This window comes from Orbicella franksi, chromosome 6, assembly GCF_964199315.1.
Source record: "Orbicella franksi chromosome 6, jaOrbFran1.1, whole genome shotgun sequence".
Lineage (NCBI taxonomy): Eukaryota > Metazoa > Cnidaria > Anthozoa > Scleractinia > Merulinidae > Orbicella > Orbicella franksi.
Genome location: NC_138150.1, coordinates 22305353 through 22326669, shown reverse-complemented (window position 1 = coordinate 22326669; position 21317 = coordinate 22305353). Strand labels below are relative to the sequence as shown.

Genomic DNA, 21317 nt, shown 5'->3' with positions numbered 1-21317 from the left:
GTACTTCCAGTACAACGGATCGATTTACGAACAACGAGACGGCACAGCCATGGGGAGCCCTGTATCCGCGGTTATTGCTAATCTCTACATGGAGATATTTGAAGAACAAGCAATAGAGTCCGCACCTTACAAGCCTAAGATCTGGAAACGCTACGTAGATGATACTTTCACCATCCTGGATCGGGATAGAGTTGACGTCTTCCTGCAACACCTGAACAGTCAACAACCATCAATCCGTTTCACCATGGAGATCGAGAACAACAACAAGATCGCCTTTCTCGACACGTCAGTTTACAGAGAACCTGATGGCCGCCTTACCACCAGTGTCTACAGGAAACCAACACATACTGATCAGTACCTAGCGTATGATTCACACCACCCTCAGTCAGTAAAGCGCGGTATTGTGAAGTGTCTGTACGACCGGGCTAAACGTCTCGTCACCAAACCATCAGTAATCGCTGGAGAGAAGAAACATCTGTCATCTGTACTTGTTTCTAACGGATATCCCTCCTCTTTTGTACAGAAGATCACAAAGGCACGAACAACCCCAAGAAGAGAGCCTGTCGCTGAATTTTAAATCCACCGCCGTTTTACCTTATGTCCAAGGAGTTTCGGAGTCTCTCCGCCGCTGCCTAGAACAACAAGGCATTCGCACCGTCTTTAAGTCCGACACGACACTTCGGTCACACTTAGTGCGACCAAAGGACACCGTCAACCCGGCTAAACAAGATGGTGTTGTCTACAGGATTCCCTGTGAGTGCGGCAAAGTCTACATCGGGGAAACAGGGAGATCTACGCAGGAGAGGATCAAAGAACACGACAGCGATATACGACTCGCCCGTACCCAGACCTCCGCCGTTTCTGAACACACCCACGAGACCGGCCACTATCCTATCTGGAATGAGGTCAAGTTTATTGATCGAGATCCTCACTGGTACAAACGTAGGGTCAAGGAAGCTATTCACATAAGACTTCACCCTAACAACATCAACAGGGATAGTGGAATTGAAATTCCTGAAGCATGGATACCCACGATCAAGAAACACAACAACAGGAGAACGGTACAACAACGGACCACTGAGGGAACAGCTACTCGCCGGAACAATGGAACAATAGGAGAAACGAAATGCACCAATCACAGCCGTCCTTTGTGATATAAATGATACCGTGCAATCAGTCGACCTTATCGCCTGAAGAAGACTAGCAGTAAGCAGTCGAAACGTCGCGATCTACATCTCAAGTGACTACATCGTGAGACAAACGATAATACACTTTATTATTATAACAATATCCTATTTAACAATTAGATTATGAGCTCGAGATTTCTATTGCGTGATAGTTGACGAGGGCAGGCCGAGTCAACTATCATGCATAGAAACCGAGAGCGAATAATCTAATTGTTTACTATAAATCTACTAGTCGTTCGAAACTCGAGATTTCTATCGCATGATAGTTGACGAGGACAGGCCAAGTCAACTATGACGCATAGAAATCGAAAGCGAATAATCTAATTGTTTTAGTATAAATCTACTAGTCGTTCAAAACTTTTATTTATCCAAATCCTCTTGCCAGACGCTTCGAAAACTCGCTATTCACTATCTATCACAGAATAGTAGAAGCGTAGCCAATCAGAGAACAGCAGTCGTGATAGAATGCTAGTAGATTTATACAGTTCTTGTCGCACAGAATTAATTTGCGACCAAAAATTGAACTAATATTGATAATCTCTCCGTACAGTAAAATCAGATAACTTACTTTGATTTATTTTTCTTCAAGACTCGCCGCGAATGTCGCGGCTTCGCCGCCAAAAAACATAGGCGAAGGGGTACAACTCGTGCCTCGTCCGGAAAGCTTCGCGAGGCACGCATTAGGCCGAAGGGCGCCGATCTTTGTCAGCTCGTGAGGACAGGGTTTCAACAGAGGCCGTAACAAGCGTTGACGCGATCGCATGTCACTGAGGTTTCGAACAGTTTATCACTGACATACAGTGAAGTAACCGACATACTGAGAAGTAACTGAGATCAGCTAAAGATCGATCCTTTAGAAAGCACTGATATTTCTAAGTGGCCAAGTAAAGCAATTCCCAGTGAGGTGTTCATGCCAAAAGACACACTCACTCAGCCATGCGACATTGTTATAGTGGTCGCAGAAGACAAAGAGTTCACAAACCCATCCCTTTGGAGGCAAGGCCTTTCTTCCAAAAGCTGCTGAGCAGCGATATGAAGGGATTATTTGGCTGGAGAGGTTCAGCAAGTCCACTATGGGAAACACACTGGAGTTTATTTACACTGGCAAAGTTCAGATCATGTGGATGAAGACGATGCCACAGACCTTATCGTCATTGCCGACTATTTGTTTCTTCACGACTTAAAATCTCTCGCAGAAAACTTTTTACTACTGAAGTTGAATGTTTCCAATTGTTTATCAAGTTACTACATTTCCGAGAGATATCATTGCGAAGAACTTTCCTCCAAGGCCAAAACAATAATCCTTAAAAATTTTACCTCCTTATATGCGTGCAACCAGGAGGAGGTTTTGAATATGTCGAGCAAAGGACTTGAAAGGTTGATTTCAAGCGATGAAATGCATATCAGCAGTGTCAGCGCCGAGGAAGATGTTTTTAACATCATTCTAGCGTGGATTAATCATGACAAAAGCAAGCAAAAGAAATATTTCGCCCAGTTATTTCGTCGAGTTCGACTTGCTTATGTAGCGCGTGAATTGTGTACAATAATATCGTGACAAATGATCTTGAATCTTGCGGAAGACACGCTGAAGCTGACTGAGTCTAGAGACTTTGGTAATCTCTCTATTACACCTAGAAAGTCACTTGAGTCCTCTTTTATAGTATTTCATAGTGACAGTGGGGGTGGAAATATTATGTGCTATTTTCCCCATGAAGATACATTTGGTTGTCTAGGGGGGGGGGGGGGGGATTGTCATTCTCAAGTTTACGATGAAACGGCAAACGCGTGGCAAGTTGTTGCAAAACCGCATCGCAATTCCGTAGCGCTCTTTGGTGTTGATGGTAAGCTGTATGCAATTTGCGCTGATTTGTATGTATCTGATTGCAGCTCCTAACACAACACTCAGAAAAACAACAGTCAAATGTTATGATCGTGACAGAGATGAATGGAATCTAATAACTGAACCAACTATCACTATGTGTAGTTATTTGCTGGGTTGTGCGATGAGAGATTCCTCGTCTATGATCAACTGAAAAGCTTCATTCCACATTCTTTTTCTGGACCTCCTAAATCTCCATGTCCATGTCCATCTACATCGCCATCTCCGTCTACATCGACATGTGCAAGTACGTGCACATCTTTATCTACATGTACATCTACATGTTCACCGCATCTGCATCTACATGTTCATCAACAACTGCATCTACATCTACATCCTCATCTACATCTGCATCTACATTTGCATCTGCATCTTCCTCTGCATGTTCATCTGCAACTGCACTAACATCTACATCTGCATTTGATTTACATGTTCATCCACATCTACATCTACATCCTCATCTGTGTCTGCATCTTCATTTCACCTTCGTCTTCATCTTCATCGATATCGACATCTACATATTTATCTGCAACGCGCCTTCATCTGCAGCTGTATCTAAATGATCCCTAACTGTACATCTACATCTACAGTCACTGTTGAATACAAGCACAAGTGCTTCATCGTGTGATTTTGTTACGTGAAAAGTCATTGTGAACTCAATCAAATCCTTCACATTGGAAGGAAAGCTTTTGATCAATCATTGAACACTTTCCGAGAGATTAATCCTTACTGTTCTTTGTCTTACTGTCCCCCGGACCACGACATCACTCATTTTGATTTTATGGTGCACCAACATGTTTAGCGGTAAGCATTCTTTTGGTGTATAGAGACAGATGCAAAAGAAAATTTCACTCAGATATCGATATCGCTTTAATAGAAACAATAGTCTCATTCTCAGTCATTAGTAGGGTTGTCACGCAAAATTTGATACTTCTAAATTAGTGGGAGGAACATTGTGTGACCTTCCTGATAACGACTGCGAAGTGGTATGGTGAGGAGTGTTGCGTGACGTCCTTAGGACTATCTGCAAAAGAGACTACGAATTTAACAAATTAAAAGCGATTTTACGCTGTATGAGTCCAGCGAAACACCTAGGCATAAACCGTTAGCTTCCTAAACTGATCCAAAACAATGTTTGTTCGTGGAGATTTATATGACTTCTACCTAAAAGTACCAACATTTTATGGTTATCCATACATAATATAGACTTATCGTCAAGACCGTGTAGTACTTTATTCAATTCATGGCTGTAGTCTAGCCCTAAGTATCATGAATAATTTAGCCACGCGTCATTATTCGGGGCGGGGAGGTGAGAGGAGGACTATGGTGGAATGTGGATACGACAAAAAGAAACCTAACTGAAGTTTGTATTTTGGATTTATTGTACATTTCTATTCTCTCTCTAAATAAAGCTGCAACTTTGGAAATCCTCTTCACGGAATCTCCTGACTAAATCGCTGTAGAAAGAGCACAACTGAAAAGCCTTCAATCGGCGTGAACTAAATCTGCTTCTCGTCTAACCCTGGAGGTATCTTTGATCTTCGTTACCACGCTCTATACTACTTTGTCTCATGTTCTCCTTTTTACTGCTTCCGTATTTTTCCACATTCCACGTGTTTTCCAACCCACATGGAGACCATCTTACTGAGCAAAGAAGGGCATCACTATTTAAAGTAGAAAAAGACCATCTTAACTCAGACCTCTCCCTCGTTTTGTTATGAAGCTTTAGCACAGTAGTTATCACGGTACTGCGCGAACTGTCCTTTTCTTTGGGAATCATATAGCTTGGCATATTCCCAAATATTTGTCACTACTCGCTTTAGCTACGTTACCATGTACCACTCGATAAAAACGACAATCAGAGAGATTTTAAATGTTAAAGATATGTTTCGGCAGAACGTCTGCATTCTTTTCGTAGTCATTGAATAATCTCCATTTTACCGGCTGCCAATGCAGTAATTGCACTTGATGTAAACCCTACCTACAATTTCAATGACCATGCTTATTTTTTAACTAATTTTAGACCAAATTGATTACACAGATACATGTAGTACTTTTAGCTTGTCAAACACTTTTATCATGAGCCTCTGGCTTGGAGGACTGGCTAACCACCCCCTGTGTATATGACGTTAAATAAATTATCTTATTTTTTTCTCAAGCATCTGAGCGGGCCGGAATCCTAAATTCTTGAATTTGATTGGCTAATCTTACGCACGTGACCGGTCCAGCTTTATACGATACGGCCCACGGGTCGGATTTTTTTCCGCTGCCTAAATATCGCTCCTAAAAGTTAGCCGTAATCGTCAATCTTTTGCCTTTTTTACACATCCATCGACGATTAGTCAACGCAAGTTTATCTCTATTCACTTTAAAATGGTAAGGAAAGTCACTGTAAGTAAATTCAATTGAGTTGTGAGAGTTTGCTTTATAATTGTTTGTAGCTTGGCGTTAATGGCGCGGCGTCGACAAAAACCTGGATCGGACCGGACCGGATTACGGATCGGATCACGGACTAGATCACGGATCGGATCACGGATCGGATCACGGATATGATCACAGAAAAATAAACAACAAAGTTTTAAAGAAAAAAAAATCCAAAAAAAAAATCAAATCGTTTATAAGATAATAATAAATAAGAAATAAAAGTGGAGAACTAAAATATGTTAAATGAAAATAAGAATCCCGAATTTGACGTAATGACATGTTAATTACAGAGAATGACAAGAGGTCATTTAAAAAGCCACATAAGCGCCTAATTTACGACGAATTTAAATTGTAATGAACAGGTAGATGTAGTTATATTTTAACGTTAGTTGGCTCGAAGCTTGCGTGAACCTCCCATTCTCGTTTTTGAAATTGTTGTTAGTATCAGTGGCTAATTCTCGGCTACATTTTCGTGTCAGATGTTGGCGTAGCAGTTAATGAGAATACTTACGTACGAAAGCTTAAGGACATGACTTGCTTTAAAGGAGCTACGTCACGATTTGCGCACCTTCAAAAGCTAGCCTAATTTTTCAAGTTCGTCATTTGCAGTCCTCGTTAATCTTTGCCATCCTTAACGATCCTTATTCCGTTTTGATAGCGTTCTTGACTCTTAAGTGTTTTCTATCCTAGAACACGATCATTTTAAGGTTTTATTCTATTTAAAGGCAACTCTTTACGACCCTAAAAATGACTCTAAAAATCGTCACGTAACTCCTAATATGTTGTTTATTCTCGGGTTGCGTTATCGATCACACTGTCGATGTTATTCCTATAATTTTTTGTAAAACAGCTATATTTCCTTGAAATACAAATGGTTTGTTTCGTTTTATTCCAGTGCGAAATATCGTATTCCAAACTCACATCTTGTAAAAGTATAGACTTGTCTCAAAAACGGAAATTGTTTGAAATCATCAGGTGTTTAATTTTTTAGTGTTTTTAGTTTTTGTGTTTCTATTCATACGTTCGCCCTATTATTACCATGCTGACTCGTTTTATGACAGTTTACCTTTGGATGCAAGTGGATATACGAAATATCATTTATCTGAACTGCGGACAAAGATATGAAGACCTAATTGATCATCGCAATTATACACAACTTGAGCAGTTGTGAAATTAAAGACTGAAAAAAAAAATTCAGGCCTGAACGGGATTCGAGCCCACGACCTCTGCGATACCGGTGCATTGCTCTACCAACTGAGCTATTAAGCCAACTGGGAGCTGGTCACATTGTGAGTTCGTAATATACCCGTAGATGGTGAAGAGTGCAAGTGAATATACAAAATATCATATAGTTGAACTGCGGAGAAAGATATGAAGACATGATTGATCATCGCAATCAAAACCCAACAGCCTGGAAAAAATTCATCTGTGACCAGCTCCCAGTTGGCTTGATATTATAAAAGAATAAAGGAATATCACACCTGAATTAAATAAAACGTTCTGCTCAGAGTAGTCACTCTAGTGTAATTTGCTCAACAAAATTTTGAATTTTGCATTTTTTTTTCCTTGATCCTGTCCGTGATCCGGTCCGATCCTGGTTTTGTCGACGCCGCTAATGGCGCGTAATCCTGTGTTTCTCTCGCCGTAAAATTTGAGTCAATTTCAGTCGAGTTTACCTCTCTGATCGTTACTGTATTGAGAAGAATTTCTGTGGAATACACTTAACGAATTTCCTCGCTTTCTGCTATCCAATTTACGGTAGAAAAGGGACGAAGTGATTTTCAAAGCAACGACTGACAGAAATTGTTTTTGTAGTAAAACTTCAAACTTCGCACGAAATTTCACACCGCAAAAACAACTTTGGAGAACTTAACTGGTGAAATAAATGCAACTAACACAAAGTAGTTCGAAAAAAATCTGTTTTTTAATACATCTTTCTTTTTCTACTATCTGAGTTACTCGCTCGTTGCCAAGATCTTTTTCAAATCGTTAGCAGACGGCGCGCAAGCCGCTTCAATGACAAGAGTTGCGTAAACAAACCCATTTGTAATCTATAAAACCAATTTACTGCAGGAAAAAAAAATAAACATGCTATTTGCCGGCTTACGGTCGGTCCGTATGGTGAAAAACTCAGGTGACCTGGGGCTTGAAAATGCTGCCCTCGGCCTGCGGCCTCTGGCAGCATTTTCAAGACCTCGGTCACAGTTTTTCACCATACGGACCTCCCAGCCGGCAAATAACATATATTTATCTTACTTAATTTATCTTATCTACCTTATCTATCTTATCTTATCTTATCTTATCTTATCTTATCTTATCTTACCTTATCTTATCTTATCTATCTTATCTCATCTACCTTATATTATCTTAGCTATCTTGTCTTATCTATCTTATTTTATCTATGTTATCTATGTTATCTTATCTTATCTTATATTGTCTTATCTATCTTATCTTATCTACCTTATCTTATCTTATTTTATCTTAGCTATCTTATCTTATCTATCGTATCTTATGTGATCTGATCTGATCTTATCTTATTCAATATAGATATTACAGTATATGTAACTTGAATGTTGAATTGCTCTTGAAAACTAGTACATGTTAATGAGTACGTATACAAAATGGATAAAAGCGTGTGAAGTTGTTGATATTGGGAAGGGTTAAACCACAAGCTTGTTTATCTTGAGCTGAAATCTAATGCACGCTTGAACAGTTATATGAAAGCAATCGCTGGAACTTGAGTCGCGACAATGCTCAGAATTCTGCGGGTGTTTAGCGATGTGTGTCATATCTGTAGATAGGTGTTCACGGACACGCGTGGGAAAGTGTCGGGTAGTTTCACCGACATAGCAGGCATTACAGTCTGCACAAGAAAATTTATGCACGACGCCTGAGCGAACCTCGTTAGGCATAAGATGTTTCACACTTAACCAGAACAGAAAGAGATGAGACCCTTCTTAAAACAACAAAAATACACGTACTCATGATCAACCCTTTCTCCAACTCCATGAGAGAACCCGCGATAAATTACCGACTCGATGAGATCTTTATCGCTCCTCATCAAACAAAATAGATGACGGCTGTAATCTTTGTCGCTTTTCGGCTAATAGTTAAAACTCTTACCATCACCTTTCGACCAAAAGTCACTTGACTCAGGTGAACGGAGAATTAAAAATTAACAGAGATCAAAGCAGGCTCGCCTTCTTGGAGCTTTCGCACCAGACTCCTCCTCGCCGAATCGCACGCGCGTGTGACCCAAAAGCGATCAGTCTGATCCTGTGGGAAAAACCGTCCCTTAATCAGCAATTTCAACAGCTAAACAAAAGGTTGTTTCTAACAGGTTCTATTGCTGCTTTGGCAACCTGTTGTATAAAAATGTTGACCACAACTGTGGCTGTCGCTGATTGGGCATGTGTGTGATACCGTTATCATATAATCACACACTGTTATCGTATGATCACATACTTTGATTCATCAAAGTATAAGTGATGAAAAGAGCTGGAAGCGTTTGGCCATGGCAGCCACCTTTTAAGATGGCTTAAAGTTTTAAAGTATTAAAATACTTTAATACTTTACTTAAAATACTTTAATACTTGTCCAGTCTTGACCCCGTATACCCTCCCCACCCTCTTTTACTTGATCATTGTGTTTTTGAACAGTATAAAACAGAAGCCCAGTCAATAATGAAAGCTTGACACGCATTGGGTTACTACGTATTTGCACTATTTCTAGTCTTTGTGCTGTGTCGGGCTTCCGATCATTTCAGCAAAAAGTCCACGTTGACTTATCAACACTTCAGGTTTGTCAAACTCCAGCACTCGTCCACCGTCAAGAACCATCACTTTGTCATAGTCCATGATGGTGTTCAGTCGATGAGCAATAGTAATGACTGTGGAATCCTTAAACTTGAGGCGAATGACTTCCTGGATCAGACGATCAGTCTTAAAATCCACATTAGCGGTGGCTTCATCCATGATGATGATCTTGCTCTTCTGGACCAGTGCACGAGCCAAGCACACCAGTTGCCTCTCACCAACGCTTAAGTTTGTTCCAGACTCTTTAAGTTCAAATTCGAGCTGTCCTGGGAGATCCTTGACAAGCGTCTTCAACTGCACTTCTTCCAGAGCGGTCCAAATGGCTTCATCCGAATATTCTGAGAACGGATCTACGTTTCTTTTTAAGGTACCTCCAAATAGCACTGGATCTTGGGTTATAACAGCCATAGACTTTCGAGCCTCTTGGAGATTGATGGATCCAATGTCCACACCATCGATTAACACCTAACACGCAGGGGAATGTTTGTCAATAGCCAGCGTAGCAAACGTTCCCGTACGAAGAGCTTTGTCTATATTCTGTCCAAGCGCAAATTTAAGCGAGAGCAAAAAAATCGACGAAGCAGGGGGTGGTGGGGCAAACGAGGGAACGCTTGCCCGTTGCCCCCAAACCCCTCGATTCTGAAAACCCATTAGCCAATAAACGGGACCTCTGATTGATGCAGCGAGGTCATGTTGACTGACAAGTGTTCATCGGTAAGTTGTTCCGTTAGTTGATTTTTATCAAAAAAAACTTGCAGTCAAACTTTGCGACCCTATGACTTAATACAAACAGAAAGCACTTTTTTCCCTGAACACTTAGGGTATTTTCGCTTTGAAACAAGTTGAAAGAAGTGCCGTCTTGGAGTTCGCACTTGAATAATACAATTTTAGCACTAAGTGAAAAGTTGTCAATCAATGAAAATTGATGAAAATCTGGGCGTTTTTCAGAATCGATCGGTTTTCGTCAATGTTTTAACTCTCGCTTCAATTTGCGCGTTGCCTGAATGGGAACGTTTGCTACATAGGCTAGTTTGCCAACAAAAAGTCGTCGTCTTTCTATGAAATATCTGAAAGTCATTCAGACTTGACGTCCAATTAGATATTTTAGCTAAAATCGTGCCCCCAAAAAGGTCCCGAAACGTTTAAAGGTATTGCCTCTATATTTTTCAGCTTCAGTTGTTCCCTCTCGTACTCGTAATTCCAGCCAAATCTTTGAGGTGTGTGTTTCTTGAATTAGTCGCCGGTATGGCCTAAGTAGGTACATATCGGGGTTTACGTTTGTAGAACTCTCTGAAGAAGTGTACAATAGTGAGGTGAGACGCTTCAGAGAATAAACAAGTCTGACGACTTTAAATCGCCGAGTGGAGCTCACTAGTTAAGCATTTAAAAACTGTAAGAAAACAAAAACAAGCTACTTCTAAATTCTGAACATTTGGAGAAGCTCTGTGGGTTAGGCAGGCAGGCGTCTGTATCTAAAAGAGTTTTGCATGGGACTTCCCGCTTTAAGCAGTCTGTAATTTTGTCGCCTTTTCTGAGGCTCACTTGAAACAGAACTGAAACCTAAGCCACGCAGATAGGTGTAGACAATTTATTAGTTGGAGTGGTTACCCGCACTTATCTAATAGCTTGCAATAGAAACGCTCAGGCCCCCCAATACAGTTGTACAATGTAAAAACGTACTTCTTTGGCAGTTTTTTTTTTTAGAGCTATTGATTATTTCTCGTCTTAACGATTAACGTACCTTTCCCAGAGGATCTGGCATACGAAACAACGCTGATACCAGAGATGACTTTCCAGCACCGGTGCGACCCACAACTCCCACCTTCTCTTTACTAGAAACATGAACGCTTATGTCCCTTAAGACACGAGGTCCTCCTTCAAAGTAAATGAAAGAGAGATCTTCTATGGTTAAGCTTCCTTCATTAGGCCAGGACTCTGGGGGTCGTTCCTCAGTGCTGTAACCGGGCTCAGAAGCGATATCAGTATACGTCATTACACGTTCGACGGACGTCATCAAGGTTTCCACCTCTGATGCTGATCGTACACCATATTGAGTGCCGTCTAATGTTTGCAGTGCGTATGTTAGGGCGAGTCCGGCCAAAGCTAAGGAAAGGAAAAGAAAAAAGAACTGTTCATTAAAAAGAAAAATAATCGAGAAGGGACAGCTACCAGACTCCATTTGTGATCACAACGAGTGCATAAACTAGGAAACGAAATGTTAAGCTAGTTTCTATTGTTTCTAGCTCACTCCTTTCAATTCGATTTTTAGATGCTCTCCTTACTCGGACATTTTCCAGCACTTTCAAGTAATTAAAAATTACTTTAGACTTAAAGTTAATTGACTGATTTCCAGCCGAACTTGTACAGCACCACTAACGTCAACGCGCGTTACTCTTCCCTGTACTTTTGGTCAGCGAGAAAAGCATCTTAAAGAAAAATGAATAGAATTACACCTACGGAAAACAAACAATTTTTTTTCCTTGAGATTTGTTCAGTAGAAGGATGTGTTTCAGGTTGAGTACTGACCGGGACTCTCCGATGCCAAGATGGCCGCCACTGCAACAATCATGACAAACACAGTAGACAACAAATCAAGGCGTATACTCAACCAACGATTAGAAGACATCACCATGAAAAACGCTTGTGTGTTCTGGTCCTGATACCTAGAAAAATAATCACACATTGCGAGAAGTTATAAACCCGAGTTATAAGAAATCAATAGAGCCGATGACATACTCAGCGACAGGAAAGCCAGCCTTAAACAAACTGTAAGGCGCTATAATTTGGGGAAGAAGTTTCAAGTCCTCTTTTTACCTCTAGGTCAAGCGCGAAATATCGCCAATATAGTTTAAAACTTTTTTCTTCACAAAAAGTATTCGATTCATTTCTTGCATTAATTTACTGAGGTATAATCGCATCGTAATACAGACTTGAATTCTATTTTATCGCGATAACGTTACGTGGTTCTCTGTCATTATTACCTTCATCGTATCTATAACAAAATTCTCGGTCGTAATTGGTTCTCCACAAGCCTATTTGTCACGCAATCGGCGCGCGATCACGTGGGTGCCCAATTACAGGTACCAATTTCGACTCTGATTTCGGATAATTTCTTTGCAAGATATTTGTCCTAATTCAGGGAGTAATCGGCCAAGTAATTTCAAAATCGGACAAGACTGCAGCCCGAGGCCAATTTCAAATTACAAGCCCGATTTCTCTCTGAATTGAACGACACGAGATCCAACTACTATTTAATCGTATTTATAACAAATTGACGAAAATTGACGTGTGAATGTGAACGTAATTGACGTGTGAATTGCGAAAGTATCCAGTTAAAAGTTTCCAGTTACAAGAACGTTTGACTTTGCATTTTCGTTGGTTCCATCTAAGCGCGAGCACATCTCGAGAAAACATGACTAGCTGGAAGTTTGCAAGACCGCGAAGAGTCTCGCACCCAAGGTGTTACATCGTTGATATTTACTTGTCAAGTTGTCTAAATGAGCCTTCAAACAAATTAAAGAGTTACTATGTCTGGGGAACTCCTTGTTTCCAGTATAGATCATGTTCTTGTGACATGTCCGCGGTTAGATGCAACCAACGAGTAACTCGAGACTAACCATTTTAGTCTGTCCACAAACGTCTTGCTCATATTTGAAGTGTGCACTACTTCCAGTCCATCTACCGTCTCAGTGACGTGTGAGTACACAGGACTGCATGTGATGGCTTCAATTCTCTTCAGCTCTCTGGAGGACTTCAGATAGAAGCGGGCGAAGTAAACAAATATTCCAATTATTGGAAGAAGGGCCAGAAAGAGCCAGAAGTTTGTTGCAGCGGGAACCAAAATGGCTACCAGGGAGAATAGGCAGAGTAAAACAGCTTGTAGAAACAGCGGTGGCAATACGTCGTCCATAGAGCCAATATCCTTGGAGAACCGATTCAGGATACGTCCAGCTGGGGTCGAATCAAAAAACTTTACAGGTACCTTGATAGTCGCCAGGGTCATTTTACTGTGAAGGTTTTCAGCCGCTTTTAGGAGGAGGTAGTAAAAGGAGAAAGACGACACTGTCATGACAACAAGGGACAACGCCACCAAACTACCGTGAATGATATGAGTGTTCGGGGCTTTCTGTTGGTCAAGTGACATCCCTGCAATTCTGGACAACCACCAATTTGGAGCTAAGAGGCAAACTGGGACGGCATTCAAATAATTAGTACAACTGGAAAACATGTCAAGGAAATGTTGATTGGCAGAATTTAGTTCGTGCAAGCCACACTGGTGATCATTCATTAAACGTTGAACTAATGAGAAGTTCACAGTCATTTGTGAACTTGTGAACGTGTTAGCTATTCCGAAATCTGCTTAGAGAGTTATTTTTCTTTTATCCAAATGACAGATTCTAGGGACTCCTTTAAGGTTACTTTAACTTTACCAAAAATCTGGCCAAACTAGTAGAATACCTCTCCTGCACAACATGACCCTGCGTACATTAAATCATGCAGCGTACTATACTCATTTCCTGGAAACAATTAAACACACAGTTCAGCTTTAGCTTAATACTTTTAACTTTATTTTGACATACGTTTGAGGCAATTAATTTCATTCCTATCCTACATACCTAAATTCAAGTTTTTGTTCGCTAGATATGTTGCTGTCTCACTATCGTCTACGTCAAAACGTCTTCAAAGCATAAACTGAATGTTACATATTACTGAGTGGCTACGATATGATATATTTCACTAAAGAGGCAGACCTTGGAGTATTTTCAAGTTATAAACAGAATTAGTTTTACCTTGTAGTACTAATAGGGAAACTGCAAGCAGCACTATCCCGGAAACAGGCAGTCCTTGTTTAAAATAGTCCCAGTACAGTCTAAAGGTCACAGTTCCGGCACTCTTGGTCTCCTCTTCTTCCTTCAAATCAAGGAATGATAGTCCCTTAGAATCACAGTCTGACGAATCACACTTGTTTGTAAGTACCAGGGAGCTAGTAGTCTGCAGAATCATTTCGTCGTTCACATTTACACCAACGCCTTTATCCTTCTGTTTAGGTAGAACCAAATCATCAACGAAGGCTTTGTTGTCTTGACCTTCTCGTAGTCCTCCCACAAACGATACTGAGGGTTCATTTAGCACCTTCTTTATGTTCACTGGGCCATCATTCTTAAAGGGCCCAGACAACGTGTGGTCAACTCTTTCTTTGTTCTGCAGATTAGGTCCAAATGCTTTGTCATCTTCTTTAAAGGCTGCATTATCTTTACCTTCTACCAATCCTTTCGAACACGAAGAGACCATCGAGTCTGTAGAAACGCGCTGCAGCGTATCAATGATCCCTTTGTCATCTTGGACTGGTTCAGCCAATGTCTGCTTGAAGGTTTGTTGCTGAGCATCCTCAGGCATATCGCATGTATTGACTGAGGGGATCGACAGACCTTGCAGCTCCTCCTTGATAATGCCTTGGTCATCAATCTCGTCTGAGCTCGCATTGCTTGGGAACCCAGGTCCATCTTCACAATTTTCAGGCAATCCTGATACTCCCCGAAATGCTCCCTGATGTAGAAGTTCAGCGTATACCCCTTGGTGAATGATTGAACCGTTCTCCATCACAACGATGCGATCCACATCTTTCAAATATTGAATTTGGTGTGTGACTAGCAAACGAATACGACCCGCTAGGTGGCCTAGCATACAGCTCTCGAAAAGCCTTCTTCCTACTTTGGTATCGACTGCACTTAAGGGATCATCAAGCAGATAGATAACAGCGTCTGAATACACTGCACGAGCTAAACCCACACGTGCTTTCTGACCTCCACTGAGGGTAACTCCACGCTGCCCGATTTCCGTTAGGTCACCATTGGTGAAGTTCGTCAAATCTTTCGTCAACTCACATATGTGAATAACCTGCTGAAACCTCCCCTCGTTGAAAGGTAATCCAAACAAAATGTTTTCTCTTATGGTGCCAGAAAATACCCAGGGTATTTGAGGAACATAAGCTAATTTTCCGTGGTATGAAATTGTTCCTCTATGCAGGGGAAGTTCTCCGAGAATGGCTGTTAGAAGAGAGGATTTTCCACTTCCAACTGCACCTGTTATCGCTAAAAAGCTACTATTGCGAACGTTCAAAGTAATGTCATTCAATGTGTTGCTCAAAATGTCTTGGTTCCAGGAAGATGACGCTCTAAAAATCGAGACATAAGGCTCTTCTAAGTCCGAGTTTGTAGAAAATAACTCTGTCGGTACAGGCGCAATGATTGGCTCCGATGGAGAGTTGTCGGTACTCGTTTGAGCTTCGCTAAAATAGTCATCTCTTTGTGTGTAACTGAGTAATTGGACAGCCATTTTCTTTTTCTTCTCGCCTTTACAATTTTGTACCGCAAGGTCGCCGTGGGTACGGTTTTCACCGATTTCTTCGAACTTCGCAACCTTCTCCATCAGGAAAGTCTGTATTCTATCGAGTGCTACCTTGCTGTCCGAAGCAATCTGCATGCAGAAACTCAATTTGTAACAAAATGTTACTCGTAGTGCTGCAAAGCCTAGAAGAAGGGTGAATATCGCAAATGATGACAAGTGGGTTCCAGTCAATATCAGAGTTGTCACTGAGACAAGGACAGCGATGGGATTCGTTGTGAAGAGAAAAACAAGTAATATTGATACAATCAACCCTTTTAAACGAATTATTGCCATCTCCTTCCTGTGAAACAGATTACAGAAAATGACATAAACGTGATGAAAAGAAATTGGGCGAATGCCAAATCTAGATATAGATTAGCCTACAGCTAGGAGAATCCATGCCCCTGGAGGACGTCCAAAACAGTTTTCATGGTTGAGTTTTCTCATTAACTGACCGCCTGGTAATAAATAATTCATCGGGCTCTGAATCAAATTGGCAAGCTCACAACGGCAACAACTAAAATGAGTGTAAAGTGAACGCTTACTACTTTTGCTAGAACTGAAGTCCACTACCAAAAGGGACGGTTCCTTAATAACTAAGTTTAGATGCATGATCAAATTTTTAAATTCGATCATTGCACCCACGTTATTTTTATAGATTAAGCTGTGGAATAGACTTCAGTTAATGATTGATTCTAGCCATCAGAATGAACAAATTCAAATCTTGCTTGCGAACATTCTTGTGTACGATCGCCGATATGTTCATATTCCTCAGCTTTTGAGTATTTTTGACTTAAAGGAGCTCAGTCACGGTATTGTGAGTCATTTTGGCCACGAACAAAATTACCTAAAACTGAACGGAACCTGAAAATAACAGTATACTAAGACAGAAAAACACCAAAGGGATAATAATAAACCATAAAGGAACAAGGATGGCTAAGGATGGAGAAGATTAATAAGCTCTAATTAACCGAGCAGGAGGTCTGTATGGGAGAATCTTGACCGAGGTGGTGAGTACAGACCGAACGCAGTGAGGTCTGTACACACGACCGGGGTTAATAAGATGTTTATTATATGGCAAAGAAGAAAACTTTAATTCGTTTAATGTAACTGGTTTGCTGACATTTTGCTTGTGAACGGCAAGTTTGCCGAAATTTGCTCGTCCTCTTTACTTTTTTTTTGTCATCAGGCTTTTTGGCACTTCCATAAATGATTGAGAAGAAAATAAAAGAAAATGGTGAACATTTTTGTATTTTAGTTTGCTACTTTTTCAACGTAAAATTAAACCGTTCTGTAGATGCCGGTCTAGATGGGAAAATCTAGACCGCGGTCAATATCGATTTCAGCCAATCAAATTCGTGAATTCGGTAGTTCCCAGTCCTTGTGAGACACAGCCATGTAATAACACGGATTACAAACGACAAACTTGAAAAATCTAGGCTAACCTTTTCAAGATGCGCAAACCGTGACCTACTAGCTCCTTTAAGGCAGTGTCTTATCTTTTTCATGCTGGCTTACATGCAAGTTTTATTAAGAAAAATGATGCAGAACTATAATGCAATCCACGAGTAATGACGTTTACTTGCAGCATGTGATGATGCATCTTCCGAAACATACGTGAACAAAATGAGACGCACCTGCAGGGAATCATGATAGTTGTATTCATCAAAACAAATATCCTGTCCTAGGTGATGAATACAACTGCCATGACTCCCTCCCTGCAGGTACATCTCATAGAGGGAACTGGGAATTAATTCTTTGACGTTAGTTTCAGTTAGAATTGGTAGTCGTCTTCTTGTAAGCGGCGGAGGCTGTTCAATATCCCAAGAGAGCGGGGCCACTCTAATGACTGAAAATACCAAGGTTACTGAGTGAATTTCTACTAGGTAGGCATACTTCTGACTTGAGGTCCATTGTTATGTGGTCTATACTGACACTTATGTTATTTTATAACATGCCATAGAAAATACAGCCAATTAGAATACAGGAAAGCCGTTGTATATTCGACGGTATTACATCCAAACTTCCCATCATGCCTCATGCGCCGAGTGTTTGTCGCATTGATTGTGTATTTTCTAAGACATGGTTAAAATACTTATGTTTTTCGTGGTATACCATGCATGGAATATCTCACTTGTCACTTGTAGCGGAGCTAGCTCCCGGCGGCCCGAAGGGCCGCCAAGCGGAGCACCATACTCATATAGGAAAGAAAAGGAAACCCATGAGTTGATTTTCTCATGGTTATCATGGCTAGCGGTATTGCTCGTGGGCGCGTACGCACGACGGCGGCGACGACGACGACGACGGCGTCGCGCAACATGGCGGCCATACTTCAATTAATAGGTTGACAAAGACATGCAACATTGGTTTACCGTGTACTTCTGTGATATTGGACATCCATGTCATGATCAATTGACACCTGTCAAAACAAGGTATCCTCTGACCAGTACCACGTGACCATATCGCGGGCTCAAGTTTGCAGGTCATAATGTTTTTTTGAAGTTGACTGCCGACCAAGTGCTGGTTTTCGACTGGATCGCGGGCTCACGTCACCTTAACTTGTTGAAAACAGGGCAGGATTGTTTGGAAGCCGGTTAACGCTGATCCAGGATTAAAAGTTAACAGAATTATAACTTTTTCTTCTATACAAATGGTTTTTGCTACTTTGTTTTGTGCATATGGTGATTATTAAAACTCAAAACAGAAGGCCAAACAATATACAGAAAACCTAACCGCAGAGTTACATGAAATCAAAATTCTACCTTTTCCTGGGTTAGCTTAATCGGGCTCTTAACAACCCGGCCCAGGAGCTACCCTTTTAGGCTGGCCTAAATCTATAAATTATTTCTCGGTATACACACCCGCCTAAAAGTTCGTGTATAAACCGAGAAAATCCAAGTGACAAGTGGGATATTCCATGATGTATCGCTAAAAACGTTGCATGACTAGTACATATTACCTGCGGAGGCTGCGCACAATGTCCATGAAGTTCCATTCCCAAGCATGCATTTTCACCGCTCGTATTCCAGCGATGATTTCGTTCATCACCACAAGCCGTTTGTCTGTAAAAGTGGCCGCTTTCTCCCTCAGCTTTGCAGCTTTTCTCGCCATTAACATTTGAAAGGCGACTAAAACGACAAGTAACGCGGCGCCAGCGAGCGCTTTCCAGCCAATCAGGTGCCACAGAATCAACAGGCTGATCACTATTTCCAGTGGCGCTGACAGCATATAGCCAACGCTATACAAAGACTTTTCGATCTTTTGTGCATCATTGGAGACCAGATTGATAATGTTTCCAGACAACGTAGCCTCCAGTCTACAACGACGGAGTGAGAGAATCTGCAAGGCGAAAACAAAAAATGCACTGTAAACTGGACTACGTTGGTACTTGCAGATCGATTTTAGCTCATTAATTCTCTCATATTTCATGCGAATTATAACAGCTCATTAGTCTTACAAGCTTATTTCAAGTTCCTTTCTGCCTAATTATCAAGCAGCAATTTTGGACTGTTTGGTTTTGACGCGTAAGACGCCAACTGTTAGTTAATTAATTACACGTTGTTAGAAATGGTAATCAAGAAAGCCATTTCTATCAATTTTATCATTTGTCGCTTTTTTAAGTTTGAGTGCGACAATTCAAAACTGTGTGCTACAAAAATTAGGTTCTAGGTCTTACAAAAAAAAAAAAAACTGGGAGGAAGTTTAGAGTTGATGACTCTAGTTAACATCCCCTATGCTTCGTCCTTAAGCCTTGAATTCTCATCGTGATGAAGCTTACCTTGTTATATACAAGTCCGATTAACGCCACCTTCAGCTTCAATCCCCAGTGTTCAGTTACAAAGTCATAATGATGCGTCACTACCGCTTTTATCAGGCTTGCCATTCCCAAAAGCGCCACGTAGGTGAACGCGAACCTCATGTCAAGATCTGGCCCATCGTTCAGCGTCTTCAACACAAGCCAAAGACACAGAGGCTGGAAAACAAAGCTCAACGACTCTAGGGTTTTCAACATCATCATTACAAGACGTGATTTCCATGGAATAAGGTTGACCATTGCTTTCCATAAACGCGGTTTCCTTGCCACTGACTCGCTCCTTTTTAATTCTTGGAACCAATACGTCTCGGCTCTCTCCACGAGAACCTCAGCTTTGCAATCTTCAGGAAGATTAAACAAATCGTTTTCGGTTAGAGGTCGCGTACTGCCGAGTTTTAAAACGTCATTCATCCACCAAAAGAATATGAGTGACAGCCAGTTTGCCCTATCTCTTGGATTTTGGCTCTCTGAAGGCCTGTCCGACATGTTTCAAGGAATGGGTTACTTCTTATTCCAGCACAGCGAACCTAGAAAGTTAGGCGTGGGTATTAGATGACCGGTTAACCTTTTTGGATTCGGAGGGGAAGGGGGCAAAGTAATCATTCATAAAATATAAACAAAAGGAAGTATGATAAACTACTATGTTATTAATTTTTTTGTCTGACTTAAAGCTTGTACCTGGAATGCCTTTTCGGCCACTTTTAGAACTTCTGAAGAAATTTAACTCAAGAATATGTTAATATGAACGGTTCCTGCGCCACCTTTAGGTGATGGGCACAACGTGGCATATGTCAGGGAATTTTGTTTTGTAAATGCTATCGAGAGCAGACTGAAGATAGAAGACCACATCGATTTGAATTAATGTGAGATCAAATGTAACAAGTAATCAGTTGCCTTTTTCATCGACGTTGGTTATGATTAAGAAGAAGAAGACGAAGAAGAAGAATAAGACGAAGACGACCACGACGAAGTCTACGACAACCACGACGGCGAAGACGAAGACGAAGACGGAAGACGACGACGAAAACGACGACGAAGAATTAACGATACCTTGTGATCGGTTCGAAAAATAATATTGTCCGTTCATTTTAGAATGGCCGAGCTGCTAACATCCAAAATGATCCCTCAAGTTATCATTTAGATATTTCCTCTATCTAAGGAAATTAAAATAAAAGTTACCCTCGCACGCAGGACGTTGCACGTTTGTGAACTAGCTAAGCAAGTATGGTGATTGAACAGCCGCCGTGAAGAACACACCAAAGTACCTCAGGAGCTACAGACGATTGGGAAAAATATAATAAAGGATTTTTCTGCCCAATCAAGACCCCGCATTGGCCGAGCCTTTTGGAAATGGTGTGTTAAGAATCGGTTCCCAGCACGACCGCACGACCTTGTAAACTTTCGTCGCGCCGTTTTTTTTTCCTCGCACCCCGATTAACTGTCCTAGGTCTCCAAAGATGCGCGGGCGGTATAATTAAAATTCTCAAATTGAATAGTCAGCGCAGCACTTCGCAATTGAAGTCAATAGGAACAGACAAGTAATAATCGAAAGAGAGTAAGATGTACTTAATTTTCTGTTAAACTTCGGTATCAATATTTCACCGAGACAATATGGGAAGTCTGATATGAGATCAAATCTCGGGGAATATCGGCATACGTTTCTGAACTTTAAATCGAACTACTGATACTAACGAGTAGCCTGATATCACGCACATAACTTCTTGCAAATAAGTTATTAGCATAGAACATACGGCTAGTCCTGTATATATTGCTTTTTGGCTAGTTCTGCCGTTTATCGAAGGAAGAATTTT

General features: G+C 41.0%; 1 protein-coding gene across 3 annotated transcripts in view; it reads right to left on the bottom strand.

Annotated features, from left to right (window-relative positions):
* The window catches only part of LOC145491236 (ATP-binding cassette sub-family C member 4-like), a 43968-nt gene that overhangs the window by 19862 nt on the left and 2789 nt on the right, over positions 1–21317 (bottom strand). The window contains exons 2-9 of one of the 3 annotated variants that reach the window (XR_014049792.1): positions 19471–20033; positions 18652–19031; positions 14096–15993; positions 12923–13493; positions 11832–11968; positions 11047–11408; positions 7814–9770; positions 6571–7783 (exon numbers count right to left, since the gene is read on the bottom strand). Coding sequence is in view for 1 of the 3 variants with exons in the window: in XM_081470388.1 (XP_081326514.1) it covers positions 9219–9770; positions 11047–11408; positions 11832–11968; positions 12923–13493; positions 14096–15993; positions 18652–19031; positions 19471–19992 (4422 nt within the window). In the remaining 2 variants the exon portion in view is untranslated. Of the gene's footprint in view, positions 1–6570; positions 9771–11046; positions 11409–11831; positions 11969–12922; positions 13494–14095; positions 15994–18651; positions 19032–19470; positions 20034–21317 lie in introns of those variants that run through there. The other 2 variants (XR_014049793.1, XM_081470388.1) reach the window with 2 other exon arrangements.